At 52.4% G+C, this 19,974-nt stretch overlaps 2 protein-coding genes across 2 annotated transcripts; both read right to left on the bottom strand.

Annotated features, from left to right (window-relative positions):
• Positions 1-398: 398 nt before the first annotated feature.
• CNGA2 (cyclic nucleotide gated channel alpha 2) lies at positions 399-11,064 on the bottom strand (the record flags this gene model as incomplete). Its single annotated transcript, XM_008935629.1, has 7 exons — positions 11,027-11,064; positions 7,755-7,865; positions 7,094-7,264; positions 4,711-4,818; positions 4,168-4,274; positions 2,148-3,483; positions 399-453 (listed from the first exon to the last, which is right to left on the bottom strand). Coding segments are annotated over exons 1-7 (1,926 nt in total), but the record flags the coding sequence as incomplete, so codon positions are not given.
• Positions 11,065-13,079: 2,015 nt separating this feature from the next.
• Positions 13,080-19,232, bottom strand: FATE1 (fetal and adult testis expressed 1; the record flags this gene model as incomplete). Its single annotated transcript, XM_008935628.1, has 4 exons — positions 13,080-13,211; positions 13,629-13,707; positions 18,003-18,164; positions 19,144-19,232. Coding segments are annotated over 4 exons (462 nt in total), but the record flags the coding sequence as incomplete, so codon positions are not given.
• Between the last annotated feature and the right edge of the window lie 742 nt (positions 19,233-19,974).

The raw sequence follows: 19,974 nt of genomic DNA, 5'->3' as shown, positions 1-19,974 counted from the left end.
CCAGCCGCGCTCCCCGGTGGAGCTGCCACCCGCAAAGGATGAGCGGCCAACTCGGGAGCAATGAACCACGGCAGAGGGGAAGGCTGGGAGCTGTGGCCTTAGGTGTTGTGTGAAAAAGCAGAAGAGAAATCACCTCCTCTTCAACCAAATCATCAATAAAAACACCCACCAACCCACCGATCTCCACACACCCCCCCCAGAAAATAATTAAAAAAAAATACCAGAAAACCAGAAATCTTACTATTTCATTTAGAGATGACAAAAAAAACCTCACTTTTTTTCTTACCTCAAATTCTAATTTTGGTAATTTAACCTTCACTCTCCGACCGGCCCCCAAAAGCCAGGCTATTATTTTTAAATGGAAAATTCTCATACAGAATAAAGAGAGGCAATCTTACATTGGAGGGAACAGAGAGACCAAAGCAAATACTCAGTTTTCCACCATGAATCTTTCTGGGTTCGTATCCCCCATGTGTCATCCTATTATTTTAGCCAAACTGTTGACTGAATTTTACCCAGAACATGAATTCCTCCAAAATTTCCTACTCCACCAAACATTCTCCTTCTTAGAAACCAGCCCCAGCCCACCCCCTGGACCAACTGGGCAGGAGCAGAAGGTCCCCGATGCCCAGACGTGGGTGGGTCAGGACAAGCTACACAACAGAAGAAAGAACTGAGGTTGCCTCCCCCAGGCCCAGCACCCACACAGGCGCTGGTGGCATTACTGCTGAGCTGAGGTGGCTGCTGTTTGCAGGGGTTTGGTGGCCTTTCCTGCACTGCCCTTCTCACCAACAAGCTGCTCATACTGTGGAGCCTGCAAGGCTGCAGCACAGCCTCGAAGACCTTTGCTGGCATATACAACAGTGCCACATTTTCACCCCTGCATGTGTCCCTGCAGCTTTGCCACTCATTTCTTCTCCAGAAGACCACTGGCCCGCAAAACCCCAGAATCCCACTGGGGACAGGCAAACCTGCTGCCTGAGAAGATAAATGCACACTGCAAGCTCTCTGAACTAGCCCCAGCAAAGCAAAAACAGGCACAGCTGGGTCCCACCACTGTTTTGATCCTTCAAAATGTGTCATTTCAGTCAAACCCTTCCCTGCACATCTGGCTGTCATTAGCTAGAGCAGAGACAGCCACTGTCCTCCTCCTGCACAGCGCAGGAGATGTGCTGACGGGCAGCGAGCCGCTGACTTTACCTCTCATTGTACTTGTGATCTGGGACACCCACAGCCCCAGTGGAACTCACATCGCCCCAGAGCAGGAGGACTGGGCAGCGCAGTCCCCCAGCAGGGTGCGGTGCTGGTGGCACTGAGCCACCAGTGCCAGGTGCTATTTCTGACAGCACCAAATATAGCAGAGGGGAAAAGAGAGACGGGCAGGAGGACAGCTGCCTGCCCTTCCAGCGACAGCTCCAGCCTCGGTGTGGGTGTGATGGCCCAGATAGTGACAGTGACCCAGACAAGCCTCTCCACTTGAAAATATAAGAGTCGCAGATTGGGCTGTCTTAGTTGAGTTTTGGTATCTTGCAGGTAAGGACTTTTGGTACAGATGGGGTGTCCACAAGACACTCAGTGGAGACTAGTTAAAGTGGGTTAGAAAGGCTGAAACCAAAATGCATTTTTAAGTATCTGGCTTGTGGTTTGGTCTCTCTCATTGGGCTGGTTTTGTTATCTGCAAGGAATGTGGCATCTTCTAAACATGGGAGATCCAGGAAACCTTCCATGCAAGGTTCATGTCCCTTATTCTACTAAGGCAAATAGGAGGAAGTAGGTGTGATGGGCACAGACCTTTTGCTGGAAGGAAGTATTAGCAACAACCATTCTCCTCCTTTTAGTGATTCAAGTCTAAGGTCTCAGATGAAAGCAACAAGAAAAGGGACAGGCCGGGGGAGGAGTTAGGACAATCAACTGATTTGGAGCCATCTCAGAAACTGTCACGAGGTTAGTGGCAGCAGCAATGCTAAGGACTTGAGAGAAGTCTGGCAAGGCAGCCACAGAATGTGCCTTGTGAAATAGCAAATACTATCTCAGCACAAGGTCAGACATCATCTAGCTGACCCCATTGCATCCCACCAGGTAAAGCTTTCTACTCATCCCCAAGCAGACTGTCTGAGCTATCAGAGAAGACCTCCAGATCCTGCTGCCTTATCTTGGACTCCAGAACAGTGATGCGCTGCTTGAGCTTCATCTGGGCATCATTGTACTCCGTCAGGAGCCGGCCAAAGCGCGTGTGCAGTGTGTCCAGGTTTAAGGCCAGCCTGTCCAGCTTATCCTCCACAGTCTTCCCTTCTGCGCTTGCCTCTGCAGCTGACTCATCCAGCAGCCCCTCCTTGATCAGGATCTCCCGGCCACGCTCCTCCAGGACTCTTTTGGCATCAGGATACTCTGTGACTGCTTCCATAAGATCCTCCTTTGACAGGCAGAAGAGATCAGAGTAGCCCAAGCTACGAATGTTGGCTGTGCGCCTGTTGCCCATTTTGCTCCCTTTAATGTTGAGGATGCTGATCTCACCAAAGCAGCTCCCTGCAGTGAGCAAAGCATACTGTGTCGTTCCATCATCTGCCACTACAGCCAGCTTCCCCTCCTTGATGATGTACATCTCTTTCCCAATGTCTCCTTTCCGGCAAATGTAATCCCCTGGGCTGAACACCTGAGGGCGAAGCTTCAGCACCAGCTCCACCAGCAGACCTGCCTCACAGTCCTGGAAAATCTTCACCTTCTTCAGTGTCTCCAGGTGAACGTTGATGGCAATCTCTGCCCTTAACTTATCAGGGAGATTCTTGAGAACTTCCCGTTCGTCTACTGCCTTCTTGTTGGTCCACAGGTAGTCAAACCACTTAATGACTTTGGTTTCCATATCTCTGCTCACCTTGCGGAACTGCATGTAGTGCTTGATGGCATCGATTTTTGCCTGGAATTCTGCCCTGGTAGCATTCATGTTGGATATCATGGATCCCACATTCCCCACAATGGTGGCAAAGATGAGGACACCAATGAGGAAATCAAAGATCACAAAGAGGTACTCTTCATCACGCACAGGGGGAGGAGTCTCTCCAATGGTAGTCAAAGTCAATGTAGACCAGTAGAGACAGTAGACGTACTCTCGGGTCAGGTATCCGTATTCAGGGTCTGTGACGTTGGGATAGACCCAGGTGTCCTCTCCAAAGCCTATGGCCTTGGAGATGGCATAATATATGCATGCGTTCCAGTGGATGATGACCAAGATGTAAAGAATCAAGTTGCTGATGCGGAAGATGTTGGGGTGGCTGATTCTGGTCTCAGTACTATCAAAGAACTCAAACATGCGGGAGAAGTGCAGCAGCCTGTTGAAACGCAGTTCGGGGCGGTGCAATCCCACAGCCAAGTATGCCAGGTCCGTGGGCAGGATGGAGAGAACATCCAGCTTGAACTGTAAGGTGTGGATGTAGTTATCCTGTAACTTCTTTGGGTCCTTAACCAGGAGGCCCTCTTCCAAGAAACCTAACAGAGAAGCAAATGACAGAATTATCTTGGCTTATGTTCAACTATTCTTCAGGCTTTGTAAGCACTTCTGATGAACATTTTATGGTATGCCATGCACATGCATGCACAGGGTCATCCAAATGTCACCAGTTCCACCCGATCTACTCATTTTATAAACTTTTGCTATCACTCAAGCTCTTCATCTGGCAAAAGCCACCTAAAGATATCGCTTAGAGATTTAGTCTTTTGCCACAAAGAAATGGGCAGGCAAAGGTTTCCTCCTCCAGATCATGAATTATTGCGGTTCCAACAGGAAACGTACAGCTGCCTGCTGCATTCCAAGAACACTAAATTCTACTATTTTTCCGTGTAGATAATTCATTAGCTGAACTGATACAAAATCAAAACTACAGACCTTCAACTATGCCTGAATACTAATAGTAATGCTGGTAATTCTGTACAATTATTCAAAAGTGAAGCTGAAAGCTGGGGTGATTAATCTTTCATTCTGAAACTTACATAGCTTCTCAGATCTTTTAATTAGATTCTTTCTCTGGAGACTGCTTCATGCTAGCAAGTGCCAAGGTAGACAAAACCTTCCTTCTAATGGAGCTGCAGACTAGGCCTCTCCCTTGCAGCTCATCTCCAATTTTAGAGGATTAAATCAAAGCGTTCACAAGCCAGGATGTTGCTTCTGCCTACCTGTGTGCAGGCGGATCACTATATCGCCAATGTAGATGCAGTCTGAGATGTAGTCTAACACCAGCCAGAGGACAACATAGGCCTTTTGCAGGTCACTGAAGCAAGCCCTGGAGGAAGGTCACAAAATAGGGTGGTGAGACCAACAAGTCTCCATACCCTCTCCAACTATTCCAGCCGAACACAGGCTGATTCTGAGGCTCTCTGCAACGGAGTGTGACCACTTGCCCCTCGTCTCCTAGAAATTAAAACCCCCTTCTCTGAAAAATCTGCCATCCCTTGACCTAGGCAAAGCAGTGTCTTGAAACCAGCTCCCAAATGCACCTTGCAAGCTCCACCTTGAAATCATGGTCTTTCCAACCAGGACCAGAGGATGGATGCTCTGTCTTTGCATAGCAGAAGTCACTGTGATAGCAGGGGCTCCCTTTCCTTTAGGTTCCCACTAGCCCCAGCAGCACCAGTGTCAGTTGCCTCATCCTGGCTGAACCACAACAAGGTGACCAGAAGGACTAGAGGAGACAGGGACCCTACAACTTCCCAGCTCACCTGGCTATGAGCAAGCACCAGTTATAGAGGATAGGAACTGCAATGACAGCAAGCCAGCGGTAATACCAGTCCCCTGCAGGGTCCACCACGAAGATCTGCCATTTCTTCCTGGAAGCAGAGAGAAGCCAGAGCCAGCAATGTATGAATAAAGGGCTAAACACAGCAAAAAGGGTTGGAAGGAACCATCTGAGCCACATCCTTCATCCCTTGCACTAGACTGGCTCAGAGACAGCTGCAGCTTGAGTGCCATTCTGTAAACTAAAACTAATCCAAAAAGTGCCAAGCAAAAATGTTCAGCACTGTTTAAGCTCCTTTAGCCTCCAAATTAGGCTCAGTAACGTATCAGAAGAGGAAACTATAGGACAGTAAGGCAAAGCAGGTGCCTACAAGCACCCCAGTGTCAGAGCCAGAAGTAGACGTATGGAAGAAGGTGATCAGAAAACTTCTCGTTACATGACATTGCCTGTCCCAGAAGAGGTATGGATTGATGCCAGACAGATCTTACGAGAACTTTATTTACAGCAGGAAGGGAAGTGTGCTGCAGATCAGTGGGAGCACCAGGAGGGGATGCCCAAGCCCCAGAGCAGTGACTGGGGGAGCAGCTACCTGCCATCACCCTGCTGCTTCCAGCTGCCTGCCTGCAGTTTGCTCAGTCCTGGGTCCAGCCTTTGAACTGCTCACAAGTGTTTGATCCTGCTCATCTTGGGACCCTGAGATAAGATGTGTGTGCTCCAGTTGCCAGATCTTACTGGAGAAGCCAGGGAAGAGGAACTCTGCAGCTGGGCTGGTAGGCTTGGTTGATGCAGCCCAGTAGGGCAAAACTCCTTCTCCCCCTCTCTCCTTCCCTCCCTTCCTGCTTTTGAACATGCAAAACTCTCTGGAGTGATAGAACAAAAACAACCCACTTGTCAACAGATCACCCATGACCAACCCACTGCTTCTGACAACTTCAAAAGCAAAACCTCTGCCTTGAAGTCTCGTTCCGCAGCAGCACAGGCGGCGGCACCGCGCCGCAGTGCCCGGAGCGAGGGGACCTGCACTGGGCACAGAGCCAGTGGCAGCCCTTCACCCCCGCTCTGGGCACAGCTAGAGAGGCAGGTGCTCCAGCCTCCCCAAGAACAGCACTTCTCTCTTGCTCAGAAAGTGTGACTGAAATGTTTTGTGAGAAAGGGACTCCTTGCTCCCTGGGGCACGCAGCACCAACCCGGGAAGCACTGACTCACTTGCAGACAGCCAGTACTGTTGTAACTCCCACAAGCTCTGATAACCTCCATTTCAGCTTTAAATCATCAGTGCTGCCCACGGCCGGGGGGCACAGCCCCCTCCCCCCGGCCGGTGGCCACAGCCACGTTAGCTAGTGGCAGGGCCAGGTTGGAAAACCAGAGCTCTGGGTTAACCCAGGCAGAAGAAATAATCATCTGCCTCTTCCTGAAGGATTTGTACCCAAGCCTGCAGCCATGGGTGCTCCCACAGCCACGAATAGCAGCTCATATGTGGAGTTTCCAGACTTGGGGATCTCCTTACCTGTGGAGCTGAGGACCCAGAAAACAGCAGAAGTTACCACTGTCTCCCCAATAGCCCACTAGCACCAAGCAGCCTTTGCATGGCACACTTCAGCTTCTGATAATTAACAAGCTCCTCTTAACCTCTCAGGGCAGAACACATCTTTCCATGACTAGTAAAGACCCAGATACAAGGCTCAGATATTTTTCTCCTACAGAAGTTTGTTTCTTGGTCGTTTAATTACAATGTATAATGGTAGGGTCCAGAGTAGTCCATGAGCTTTGCCCTTTAATTAGCCAGCAGAAGAAAAGCCAGGTTATTGCTTTTCACCAGGAGTGTGAGCTGAGGAGATGAAAGGGCTGGATTTGAAAGAGCCTTTTCAGAAAGCTGCTGTCACAGTGTCTGCTTTTTGGGAGGCAAATGCACTCGCTTCATCTCCCTTCATCCTGCAGATGATGAATGAGGCTGGCAAATCCCATGCATTTGTTCTTGCCATGGTCTCCTGAGTGGAGACCCTTCATCCCTTGGCTTGTCCTCAGCTCCCCATATGCACAAACTGAAGGTGCATCTCTTTACAGGACATGGGGAGGTCTGCTAGGAACCATGCAATGTGTGCTTCCTACCAGGGCATGAACCAGAAGAGAGAAGACCCCACAAAGGTGTGGGACAAGCCCAGTCTTTTCCCACAGGGACAGCCTTCTAGGTCCTGTGTGCCTGCACAACAGCCCAGCAAAGCTGGGCTGCTTGCCAGGACAGGGGCTGGGGAGGGCAGGGAAGACACCTCCCACCTCCCCCTCTCCCATCCCCATCCACCTCCACTGCCCACCACTGCTGGGAGCCCCCAGGCCCCATGCACAGCTCAACAGGAAAGGGACCCTACTTTGTGTTTTCCTCCTCAGTCTCCTCGCCCTCCAGATCACTGCCAGCACCTGCAGCAACTGCCTGGAGCTCAGGGCCCTGGAAGCGCTCGAGGAAGGGGTCTGGCTGTTGTTGCTCCTCGTGCAGGCTCTTGTGGGCCCAGTCCCTCAGCACCAGCACCAGCCGGATTATCCTGGACAGGGGAGAGAGGTAGAATCAGGAGGTACCTGGGGAGCAAGGAGGTAGCAAAAGCTTGAGAGCAAGAAGGGGGGCTACAGCTGAGAAGAAAACTCTCACAACTCCCTCTCAAGCCCAAATACTTCCTTTTTCCCACTTCATAGTGATGGTAGGACCAAGAAGATGCTGAGCAAGAGAGCCCACCCTGGCAGAGGCCCCAGTCCTGCTGCCATTCCCACAAGGACGTGAGGAATGTGCGGGTGACTGAGGCAGAGCAAGGCTGCCTGAAAGGGAGTGGAGCCTCTGAGCCCACCCAGGGCCCCAGTGGTGATGGAGTCAGCCCCTCCTGCAGCTCTCTGCGTGGGCATTGGGCACACAGACACTGGGCCCTGCAACCCTTTAACACCAAACAGCAGGAGGGGACTCTGACCCCAGGCAAGTCCCCAGTGTCAAAGCCAGGCACAAAAGGCTCAGGCTCACCCCAGGCCAGTAGCACACACAAGTACCTGGCCAACGTTTGCCTGCCTTGGAAAGCGGGGGCAGCCAACTGCTCCCCTCCATCTGGGGGAGCTCCTCTCTGCAGCTCTGAGGAGGTGTCATCCTGGGTTGAGCAGGACCTGCAGTGGGGAAAAGGGGGGTTCACAGCCACACCATGCCACCTGCCCACAGCCAGGTGAACTAGAGGAAGCAGACAGCTGGGCTTTGGCATCACAACCCTGCCCACGCCAGGTCTCAGCAGACACGAGCTGGCCTTCCCTTCCCTGCCTCATTGCTACCTCCCTAAGCCAAACCAGGGACCAGCCTGACCTCCTGGTGCTGAGCCTCACACCCTCCGCATCACCCTCGCCTTGGGCTTGGCCAGGTGGGCAAGGGTGGCAGTTGGCCGGTGAGCTGTGCAGACCATTACTCTTGGCCATCTTCCTCCATGTGAGGAGGCCACGGGCACACACACTGCTCCAGAGACCTGTGAAGAGCAGAAGACAGCCACAAGAAGAGCCATGCAGGACATGTCACATAGTTTGAACACAGAGATACAGTACAGCATGGGAAGAGCAGGTCAAACCCTACAGGATGTGACCACCCCGTGTTTTCCACCACCAGCCATTGCTGATGCTACAGTAAGGGTTCTGCAAAGCGTTTTGCCCTCCCCCAAGGGATCCCACATCTGCACATGGCCCATGAAAGATGCTCTCCTTGTTGCTCAGGCTCCTCAGCCATTGCCAGGGCAACAGCATCCCCAGCGAGCCAAGCCATAACAACGAGCTCTTGGCACCACTGCCTGCCCGAGGACAAGGAAACAGACTCCTAACTGCAAGGCCAGACCTGGTGAGAAGGTGCTGTCTTGCAGCAGCACAGGCTAGACTTTCCATGTACAAAGGTGTTTATACCCAAACATCTACCCTCCTTCCCCAAGGCACTGCAGCCTGGTCGTGCTCTGCCCTAGTGAGCCCCACCTCTTGTCACCACAGAAACCTCCCGCGTTGAAAAGTAAGGTTTGCTATTTAAAAAGGGTCTTTCTGAGGTTCCTGCTGGCAGGAGCCACCACCTGGTTTTAGCAGAGATCTTACGTTAGTATCTGGAGGCTTCTGCAGAGCTGTTAAGCGTGGGATTTCACTGGGGTTTGTTTATCTAAGAAGCAAGAGATGCCCACAGGGCTTGCCCAGCCCAGCATCACATGCAGCCCTCACTCTTCTGCTGCACTCTAGTATGGACCACTCCATGCAAAGGCACCTCACAGAAACATGGACTTGCACGTGCATGGACACAAAGGCATACAGGCAATGCCCTCGACCACATATTCCCAGCCCGGCTGCCCTGCCCACCTCCCCTGGGGCACAGTGCTCTCCAGACCCGCAATGCATGGTTGAGGCAGGTTCCTGGAGACAACATGCCTGTGCTCTCACACAGTGCAGCCCATGGCTGCAGCTCTGCTTAGAGGAAGGCAATGACTTGCACACCTCTACCAGCATGCACAAAGGCTACATCCACACCACACAGAGGGACGGTCACGCCCAAACAAGCCACCTCCCCGGGGCAGCAGAGCCACTGCTGGGAAGCCACCACTCTCTGTCCACTTACCAGTTTGGTGACCCCAGGATCCTTCAACACTTGGCGGCTGTCCAACCGAGCCAGCAAGGGCGGCTGGGGAGCATCCCTCCCCTGGGAGCCTCCAGGGCTGCCTCTGGAGCACTCAGGCTTTTAAAACGTGTGTTGAGCTGCAGAGGTCCCCAGCAGAGAAGCAGGAGAGGTACCAGGCAGCACCCTGGCAGCAGCAGAAGTGGACACACCTCTGATGTGGAAGGACGACACACACGCGTGTGCTCGTGACTCGTCACCACAGCACGCCCGTCCCCTGGGCATCCTCCACACCCTGGGCAACAAGGTGCACTTCAGAAGAATTAACAGCAGCCAGCTTTGTGTCTGGGAGATGAAAGGGGAGGAGGGAAACGTGCTGCTCAGGGATGCTCCATTTCCCTACCCACCATTCCCCTTCTCCCTGTCACCTCCTCAGTGGCTGGAGGGATCCCAGACATCTCTCAGGGCAGAGCCCAGCTGGAAATCGCAGCCGACCTGAGCAGCTCTGGGACTAGAGGCCCCCGAGTCCCCAGCAAACACTGGGGAAGGGTCACCACCCACCCAGGGACAGGCACAGCCAGCAGCCCCTCTGCTGGGCCCAAGTCCTGCCACACCAGGGGATTGTCTTCTGGGCTGCCTGCTTCTGCTCCCCCCGCAGCCCGCTGCAATAGGAAAAAACAAAGCTGCTGACTATTCCCCTGCTCCACAGGCTGTGCCACAGCTACTGTGAGGATGGGAAATTTGCAGAAGTAGCCGCATTTTAACACCCTCCCATCCAGCCACCTCTCCTCCTGCTCAGGCAGGAGACCAAATGTGCTGCTTTGGAGTCCCGGCGGAGGGAGGTGCAGTTTGAGGATGATCACAAAATACATCTTTCACCAATGTCTGCCCTCATGTTTTGTTCACAAAGCCATTCTAATAAACAGTTAGCTAAAAATTCACGTCCTTGAGGCAACAAGGAAGAGATTAATTTTCACCCCCTTCCTCCAGCATCTAGCCACGAGGCTGGACCAGTCTGTGCCACGTGCATAGAGTCCTGCACCATGGGCAGGGCTGATCTGAAAGTGCCAGGAGTCCCTTCACTATCAAAGGCTTACCTTCTCTTTTCCTTCAAAGCTTTAAAATCCACTTGTTCCGATCACACTAAAAACTTGGAAGAGCAGGGAGTCTGAAGGAGGAAACAGAATTTTTGCAGCCTTGGTCAAGACTGCTGGTGGTGTTGGTGCTTCGTGGGTGAGCACCCAGCAGCAAGGGACACATCACCCTGCTCTTGTCCCCAGGCCACAGACCTCAGATCTGGGAACAGATCTGTCCCACTTCCACATCTCCTTTTGCTTTCTGCCTGCAGCTGCCTTCAAAAGCAACAGGAGAACTCCAGGAGCTGCTCCCTCACCATACTGCACAAGACACTTCTGGCAGAGACACCCAGCCCTGCCACATGTGCTGCCCCAGGACAAAGAAGAGGAGGCAGGAAAGAGAAAGGAAATATATAAAATCATTGCACCTCAACAGGGATGGCAGTAACCAGACACTCTCCTCCTCCCAGTTACCCCCAGCCAGGGTGGCTGGCATGTGTGTTTGACACCGGCAGGCCAAACGAGCTCTGGAGATGGCAGAAATCCAGCACACGATTCAGGAAGCGTGAGTGGCTGAGACATCCAGCACCAGGTCAGAGTCCTGCTGCCAAGGGAACAAACCTTACCCGTTCCCATCCACTGGGGCATCAGGATCAGACTCCATGGTTGGTAGAAGAAACACAGCCAGAACACATCGAGCTTATTAAAACATGCATTTTATGGGTCAGTATTTCCAGATTTACACCAGGGCTTATGTCTTATGTGAAAGTCATATTGTACCTCCTACAACCCACCAATAATTAGACTTTGAAAACACATGCAATTCAATCACCTCTCCTCCAAACATCTTCAATCCACACTTTGAAGTGTGATTCAAAGTGTGATTTTAGGGTGAGCCCTTCTCACCCTAAAATACAGCTTAAAAAAACCCCAATGGTCAGCTTCCTCCAAAACGTTTTGGCACCTCTCAGAGAAGAGAAACCAGCCAAACGATTTCCTTGCTTTCCTGGCATGAATCACCCAGAGGCAGCCCCCTTACCCAGACCTGCTGTGTGATGCCCCTGGAAGCACCCCAGGAACCACCCCCGCACCAGTGCTGCCACCCCCCACACCCACCCTGCCACGGCACAGCACACTAAGCACACCACGTCATCCTGGCTCTCGTCTGCAATAAATCTCAGCACTCCCAGCATGGCTATCTGATACAGGTTCAGGTCTCCAATTACTTGTGGGATAGCTATCGATTAATCAACATCCAGCTGACAGATGTACAGTCCTGGATGCTTGATGCAGCTGCTGGCAGAAAACGCTCAAGCATCCACATCTGTAAATAAGCTATTGGGACATCTGGATTACCTGCAGATCCAGCTACAATGACTTACAGGTGGAACAGAAAGGTCCTGTTAAGCCATGCCAAAACCTGCCCCCAGAACCTGCCGGCACAACTCCAGCAGATGTGCTGGATGAACCATCAATCGTGTCTCAAAGTCACCTCAGATCCAAGTGCAAAGCTGTTGAACTGAGCTTGTTTTTAGCTAAAGAGCATCTGGGCCAAGAATTCCCCTCACCTGTGTTCCTGCACTATTGCTGAAGCTACAGGAGCAGAGCTGGGAGAGATCCTGCCCTCTGGCATTGGCAACCCAATGATTATCTACATCTGGTGGCATCACTGTTGGTCTTAGAATTCAGAAAGTCACCATGGGGAGGTTGGCCATTTCCATCTCTCTGGGAAAAAGCCAAGCTCCTGCACAAGCTCAGAGCTCAGCAATGCCCTTAGTCACATCAGATCTGAACATCTGCAAACCTGCTGCTGAACTGCCTCCTGCAGGACAGGAGCCAAGGTGGCACAGCAGTGCCTGGGGGACGGGAGATCCTGGCTCCTCCAGCTCTGTACCTCCTAGAGCAGGGCTATGGCATGGGAGAACCAGCAGTACTATCTCCACCAAAGAGCAATTGCACTTGGAAGAAAAGAAAACCCACCAGCAGTTTAAAAACATTCAACCACTCTACATAGGCTTTTGAGGTAGAGGATGAAGAACAGACCACAGCAGCTGGCTGAGGATTTTATAGGGTCAGAATTCAGTTACCCAGGCTGGGACATGGCCAGGGGACTGGGCCCACCACAGGCTAAGACTGTAACCCTGTCAGCAAACACCCAGCACCTTGGTTTTGCATCTCCTCCAGCAGACAGCCCAAGGGCCAGAGGGTCTCCCATTGTTTTGCACAACAGACACCCCTGCATCAGCCCCAGACTTCTTATGAGACCTGGGCTCCTCACAGCAGCTTCCCACACAAGCACTGACCCCATCAAACACACAAGGTGTTTGCTAGTGTGCACAGAGCATTTGCAGCCACGCCCCAGCCCTGGGACAACACCTGTTGGGCCATACTCCTTGTACCCCACCTCTCCCTGACACCCATCTCCAGCTGCTGGGGCACAAAGTCTGGCTTCATAATCTTCCTCATGCTAGAAATGATGCTAGAGCGTGGGAGAGGGATGGCACCTTAATTGTAATCAGAGCCCAAAGGACACGGATCCTCAAGGGCCTACAGTGCAAAAAGCAGGTCAAGTGAAGAAGAAACACGTAGTTTTATTGTTTGCAAGTACATGAGTAAGGATCCTCCCCTGCCCTCATCCATCCTGCCAGGGCTGGGCAGGGAAAGCTGGGGCGTGGGAAATCATCTCCTCAGCCAGAGCCATGTGTTGATGAGGCAGGTGGAGATCATCACAGAGTAGACCAGGGCCTCCTTCTGCCGCCAGGCGTGGCACTGCTCCTCCAGCACACGGAGCCTCCCAGAGATCCTTGTCAGCTGCAAGGGAAGCAGCAGGGCCACTGTTAGCCCTGCAGCAAAGGGCAGGACACTGGCTACACCCCAGAGGCATGTGGCAGCAAGGGATGGAGGGATGGGAGCTGCTATCTCTTCCAGGTCCCCCTTTTCTAGAGCAGCAGCTATCTTTGTGGTGAAGAGGAGGAGAAGGTCCTTCCCCTCAGAAGAGCATCTCAGCACTTTATTGCCAGCAGATGGAAGGGTGACTGTCTCCTGTAGCCCCACAGCCCCTGAGGTTAGGAGCTTGATGGATCAACACAGATGGAAGCCCTCCCCTGCTTCTCCATTAGCAGGATCAGCTGGGATAGCTTGGCCCATCAGGAGTAGGCAACAGACCCCCGGAGCCTGCCCTTCCACCCTCCTATGGCTTCCCCAGGAAACATGTACAGCCCTTCTCACCTGCTTCCTCATTGCCGCCATCTCAGCCACCCCAGCCTCCTCCAAGGTGCTCTCTGGGGCTGGCCCAGCCTCCTGGGACCTGGGGAAGAAAAACAGAGATGCAGACAGACAAACAGAGCTCCGGAGGTGCAGCTGCCTTCCCGCGCGTGCAGCACTGCCACGGGGAGCCGAGCCATGCAGGGAGCGTGTGCATGCCCAGGGTGTGCTGCCCAGATGCACCATCAGGGGAGAAGGAACAGCACCTTGACCTGGGAGACAGGCCTGGGGAGCAGAATGAAGCCCACATAATCCAAAAGAAAATGGTCAGTGACCTACAACACCACTTAAGACACATACAAGTCTGCGGGGCCAGATGGGATCCACCCAAGGGTACTGAGGGAGCTGGCAGAGGTGCTCACCAAGCCACTTTCCACCACTTATCAGCAGTCCTGGCTAACTGGGGATATCCCAGTTAACTGGTGGTTACTGAACATAATACCTATCTACAAAAAGGGCCAGAAGGAGGATCTGGGGAACTACAGGCCTGTCGGTCTTGCCTCAGCGACAGGGAAGACGGTGGAGCAGAACATCCCGAGTGCCATCACGTGGCACATGAACGACAACCAGATGAACAGGCCCAGTCAGCATGGGTTTATCAAAGGCAGGTCCTGACTGACTAACCTGATCTCCTTCTATGACAGGGTGACCCACCTAGTGAATGAGGGAAAGGCTGAGGATGTTGTCTACCTGGACTTCAGTAAAGCTTCTGACACTGTTCTCCACAGCATTCTGCTAGAGAAATCAGCTGCTCATGGCTTGGATAGGAGTACACTTCACTGGATAAAAAATTTGCTGGATGGCCAGGCCTAAAGAGTGGTGATGGATGGAGTTAAGTCCAGCTGGTGGCTGGTCATAAGTGGTGCTCTCCAGGGCTCAGTGTCGGGGCTGGTTCTGTTTAGTATCTTTATGAATGACCTGGACAAGAGGAACGAGGGCACCCTCAGTAAATTTACAGATGACACCAAGTTAGGCAGGTGTGTGAGTTTGCTTGAGGGCAGGAAGGCTCTGCAGAGGGATCTGGACAGGCTGGAGCAATGGGCTGAGGTCAGCTGGATTAGGGTTAACAAGGCCAAGGGCCGGGTCCTGCACTGGGGTCACAACAACCCCAGGCAACACTCCAGGCTTGGGGAGGAGTGGCTGGAAAGCTGCCTGGTGGAAAAGGACCTGGGGGTGTGGGGGGACAGCGACTGAACACGAGCCAGCAGTGTGCCCAGGTGGCCAAGAAGGCCAAGGGCATCCTGGCCTGGATCAGAAATAGTGTGGCCAGCAGGACTAGGGGAGTGATCGTCCCCCCAGACTCAGCACTCTTGAAGCTGCACCTCAAATACTGCATTCAGTTTTGGGCCCCTCACTACAAGAATGACATTGAGGTGCTGGAGCATGTCCAAAGAAGGGCAATGAAACTTGTGAGGGGTCTAAAGAACAAGTCTTACAAGGAGCAGCTGAGGGAACTGGGGCTGTTTAGCCTGGAGAAGAGGAGGCTGAGAGGAGACCTCGTCACTCTTTACAACTACCTAAAAGGAGGTTGGAGCAAGGTGGGCCTCAGCCTCTTCTCACAAGTAACAAGTGATAGGACAAGAGGAAATGGCCTCAAGTTGCACCAGGGGAGGTTTATATTGGATTTTAGGAAAAACATCTTCACAGAAAGGGTTGTAAAGCCCTGGAACAGGCTTCCCGGGTAATCGGTGGAGTCACCATCCCTGGAGCTATTTAAAAGGTGTACTTAGGGACATGGTGCAGTGGTGGACTTGGCAGCCTTTACAGGTTTATGGTTAGACTCAAAGATCTTAAGGGTCTTTTCCAATCAAAACAATTCTTTGATTCTACCTGCACAGCATCTACTCACCCCTTTGTAACCCCCATCATGCATATTTATACCCCACCACCATGCACTCCACAGTGATCACAACAAAAAATACAGCACATGCCATGACAGCAGGGAAAACACATGCTTGTATTTCTGTAAAGGTCCAAGAGAGAAAAAACATTTACCAACCATCCATTCTCTATATTCAGACGAGTTCACTGAGGGTTGGATAAATCATCTTTAGAGGCAGTCGGATAAATATGAATCCCAGGGCCAATGGAGGGATGATCTCATTCACATCAGCAGGTGAGGATCCTGCTGGTGGGAAGCAGCCATCAGCTCAGGGGAACTATCTGAGCAAGTGCATCAGCCAGCAGAAAAGGGTCCTGTGTTTGCTGAGACAAGGATTTGTTCCTCTCCAGCATCTCCAGGTATCACAGTTCCCTTTCCCTGCCCCTCGCCCCACCTCAACACAAAACAAAATCACTTTTTGCTCTTACAGCAAATTTTACCTGCAACTTGACACCTAAGCAAGTAACCCAAGCACACACCACTTTCTTCCATGCCTGGAAACAAAGGGACCACCACTGGGACTGGCTGCTGCAGTGGAGAGGCAACACAGACCACAGATCCCCAAGGCACCCCCTGGGGACACAGCCTGGCTGCAGGGCCCTCAGCACCGAGTCACAAAATAAAGTGGATCCACAATGAGAAAAACCAAAATTGCCATGTTTGGTCTGTTGTTCCTATCATCACAGGCTAGCCCTGCATCAGTTCTTCTATAACCAAAGCTGCCCTCTGCACACACTAACTCACATGGGCACTTGCTGATACCATAGGGGTTAACAAGTGTCCAACACTGCTCCTTCAGAGACCTTGAGGAGGAGAGGGCAACTTGACGTGGATCTCGCCAAAGACAAGCCAGAACAGCTCAAATCCACAGAACAGTCAGTGCACCTCCATCTGAAAATACCTCTGTGAGGCAATACCTGCATGTAATACAGCTGCAGTGTAAAAAGAAAGGGACAACAAGAAGAAAACACAATTTCCCCCTGCACAGAGTCATTAAGAAAGGATACATCCTGCAGCTTTTGACTGAAAACTCCCAGTTGATACAGGTGAACAACCTTTAAAGTAGAGACTAGAGGCCTTCCAACGACTCACACCCTTCAGTTCACTCTCAGGCAAATATTCCAGTTCTGTCTGAGAACAGACTTTTCTTTAGTAAAATCTCAGGACAAACAAATCAGCTCAGTCATTTTTTAATTTTTTATTCTTGCTCAGGGGCACAAAAGTGTATAAAAAAGATACTGGATGCATCTGAAGTGATGTAAAACTACCAAGAAGAGGTGTTTCAAGGTGGCTGGCTTCAAAGCAAGATTGAGACCTTAAGAGAGGCCTGAAACTCAACCCACTGCATTAGAGCAGCTCCACAAGCTACCACCTCTCATTGTAACATAGCCTAAACCTCCTTTACCGCTCATGAGAGGAGGGAGAGAGTCCCACATAGCCACTAAACAGATCTGTTGGCATGTCTAGACTTTGTCTAAAAAAAAAAAAAAGCCACATTTGACAACAGTCAGCCTATTGTAGTTACAGTCAGCCTATTGTAGTTAAAAGCAGGCACATCACTTTGCATTCCCCACAGGGAGGAGCCAGCTCCACTGCTGCACCTCCACTCCAGCTGGGGAGGGAAGGCAGGATGTGCCACTGATGATACAGATGATGGATGCTCACTCTCCACCCTTTCTGCCTATAGCCTCTGCTCAAGGAGAATTAGAAGTATTTAGACGTTCCTCTGGGTGCTCAGCAGCCTTAGAGCAGTGAGGACACCTTACGGCTGCAACCATGTCTTTCAAACACATAACATTTACTGCACTTGCACAGATGAGTGGGATGGAGATAGCTGCTCCAGCACACCCGAAGAGACTGAGGCCCCTGCATGCCTGCTCCAGTGAGCACGCAGGCATACTGCACCCTGGCCATGGGATGAGCAACCTGCTGCAGCCAGTTCTTGGAAAAGGTTAATTATGAGTGACCAGGACACAGTCAAGGGTGCTGGGATCCCCCAGGAGAGGGTGTTCTGGGGACAGGACCTGGGTCAGGCCATCTGTTCTGGATTTGGATTCCCTTCACCTCCGTCGAGCTACCAAGGCATGCAGAAAAAAAACAGCACTCTTAGTAGTGAAGAGCACCCGAAATCCCAGCAATGTCACAGGCAGCACTCCATCACTCAGGGGGGTGCAGAGGGCCCAAGGCACCAGAGTTAAGCTAAGCATGAGACACAAGCTGGGCTGGGTTAGCAGGGTGCACCCGGGCAGGGTGCACCAGGCACTCCTGGGCCAGACACCCGGAGCTGGCAGACAGGACAGGCAAGAGGGAGAGCCCGGGGCAGCCATGCAGGATCCTCCTGCTCCTGCACTGTGTGGCTGCAGCTCCCAGAGGTGGTGCCTGGCTCATGCCTTAGCGAGGGAAAGGCGAGCCCTTGCAGAATGACAGGGAGGTGGCTCAAGACGAGCCAAAGTCACCTGGACAGCACTGAGCCTTGCAGAGAGTCCTGGACACGGTGGAGGAGCACCTGGCCCAGAAGGTACATGGTCTGGAAGATGTTCTGCATGGAGTAGATCCTGCCCGTCCCCATGAGGACGGGGAGCGGGGCCCTGCGTGCTGGCAGAGGGCACACGTCCGGCCTGCAGCACACAGAACCACGCCTGTTACCTCCTGGCTCTTTACAGCATGGACACAGCCTACTGTTTGGCAGTGCCTTTCACTCCCTCAGCAGCCCTAAGCATCTCTGGGCAACGCCATTAGTACCCAGAGCCTCATGCTGCCAGATCGAAGAACCCCCTCTAGTAGCCCCCAAGCTTAGAGGCGGTCTCCTGACTCCTCCAAAGCCAGCTATGGCTGTGTGACACCCAGACCTTCATCAGCTGCTCTCACAGGGGCTGCAGAAAGCAGCTCTCCTGCCACCCAGAACAGTCCTGAACTTCTAGGGGGAAAGATGGCTTTGCTCTGGGATTAAGTTAGAGACAGCTTCTCCACTGGAGAGACTTCAGAGCCCAATGCCATGTGCAGAGGATCACTATCACCATGCTACTGCTCACAAGCTACACTCAAAGAGCTGGAAAGCAAGTATGCACTTAGCCCACCTTGTCTGCAAGGCACCTCAAGTTTCAACACCTGTAGAAACCCAGTTAAGCCCTGGTGCCTCCTTTGCCAGTGGTGACCTCCCTGTAGCTCCCAGCACTCTGCTGTGCTGGTGCTGGAGCAGGAGAGTACACTGCAAAGCACCAAGAGGAAGATGGGCACAGCCAGAGAGACTGGGATGAGCCACAGCAGGCAGCAAGGTCCTCTTGACCCAGTGCCCAGGCAAGGACTGACACTCCCAGACTGCTATGAGAGGGGACATCCTCTCCAAAGTGCATCTCAGCACAGAGCTCATCACCCTGGGGACCAGGGTAGCTGCCTTCCATGCTGCCTGGCATAAAACTCTCTGACACCAGAAGCCAAGTTCTTCTCATGCAGAAGTAGGACTTGCCAGGCATTGCCTTGCCCTGATCTGGATATGTTCCCACCCCAGGGAACTGGTACTAGAGAGCATTAAAGCAGCACAGATGACAGGAGATGCTGATCCCCTCCCGTCCCAGACAGCTCTGGGTTCATACTCACCACTCATGGTGCTGGCCCAGGCTGTGCAAGGCCAACTGGGCACAGTCACTTGGAGTCCTCTCCCGCCGTGATCTGCTGCTGTGATGGCCCTGTTGTCATCAAACACAACTGCATTAGTGCAGAGACCCTGCACAGGGCAAGCCCAGCTCAGTGCCCTGCATGGTCTGCAGCACCAGATGCCCATCAGCACGGGGAAAGCACTCAGTGGTGAGAGCATCACATGAGCTCCAAACCTGGTAGGCTGATGCTGGAGTGGGTGGGAAGACACACCTGGAGCAGGGTGAGAGTCACCAGCAAGGTGTGAGCTCTATTCAGATCTAAATCCTGAACCTAATGCATCTGGGAATGGCTCTTGAATCTCAGGGAGATGAAAGCACTTGAGGAGGCAGATCAGCAGCTCCAGCAGCCAAACGAAGCCTTTGCCTACCTATGTCATGAATTAAGGTTAAAACATGCTTTCAGCTTGAGCACCAGAACCCTTCATGCTGCAGTGATGAAACAGCTGTCTCATACTTCATCCAGGAGAAACAGTGGTTGAAAATGGACTTCAAAAGTAGCAGAAGGAGGTTGTGAGGTGACTGCACCTACCTCAGCCTATTTCCTGCTCACAAAATGCAGCAGGAGATTTGGCTGAATTGATGTCCCAGCATGCAGGTGTGTACTGGTTATGGGACAGAAAAAGATCCTACCACCCCTACAACGTCACTCCTAGGACCTCCCAGGAGGAGGCAGCAGTCTGGAAGAGAAATCCTGGCTTGGACCTCTAGAGAAAGGCAGTGCTGGGATTGCCCCTCCTTCCCACCACACCCACTGCCAGCCCAGTACCGTCCG

This window comes from Merops nubicus, unplaced genomic scaffold (assembly GCF_000691845.1).
Source record: "Merops nubicus isolate BGI_N331 unplaced genomic scaffold, ASM69184v1 scaffold5572, whole genome shotgun sequence".
Classification (NCBI taxonomy): domain Eukaryota; kingdom Metazoa; phylum Chordata; class Aves; order Coraciiformes; family Meropidae; genus Merops; species Merops nubicus.
Note: the sequence above shows the minus strand (reverse complement) of the source record. Positions and strands in the feature narration are given on the sequence as shown.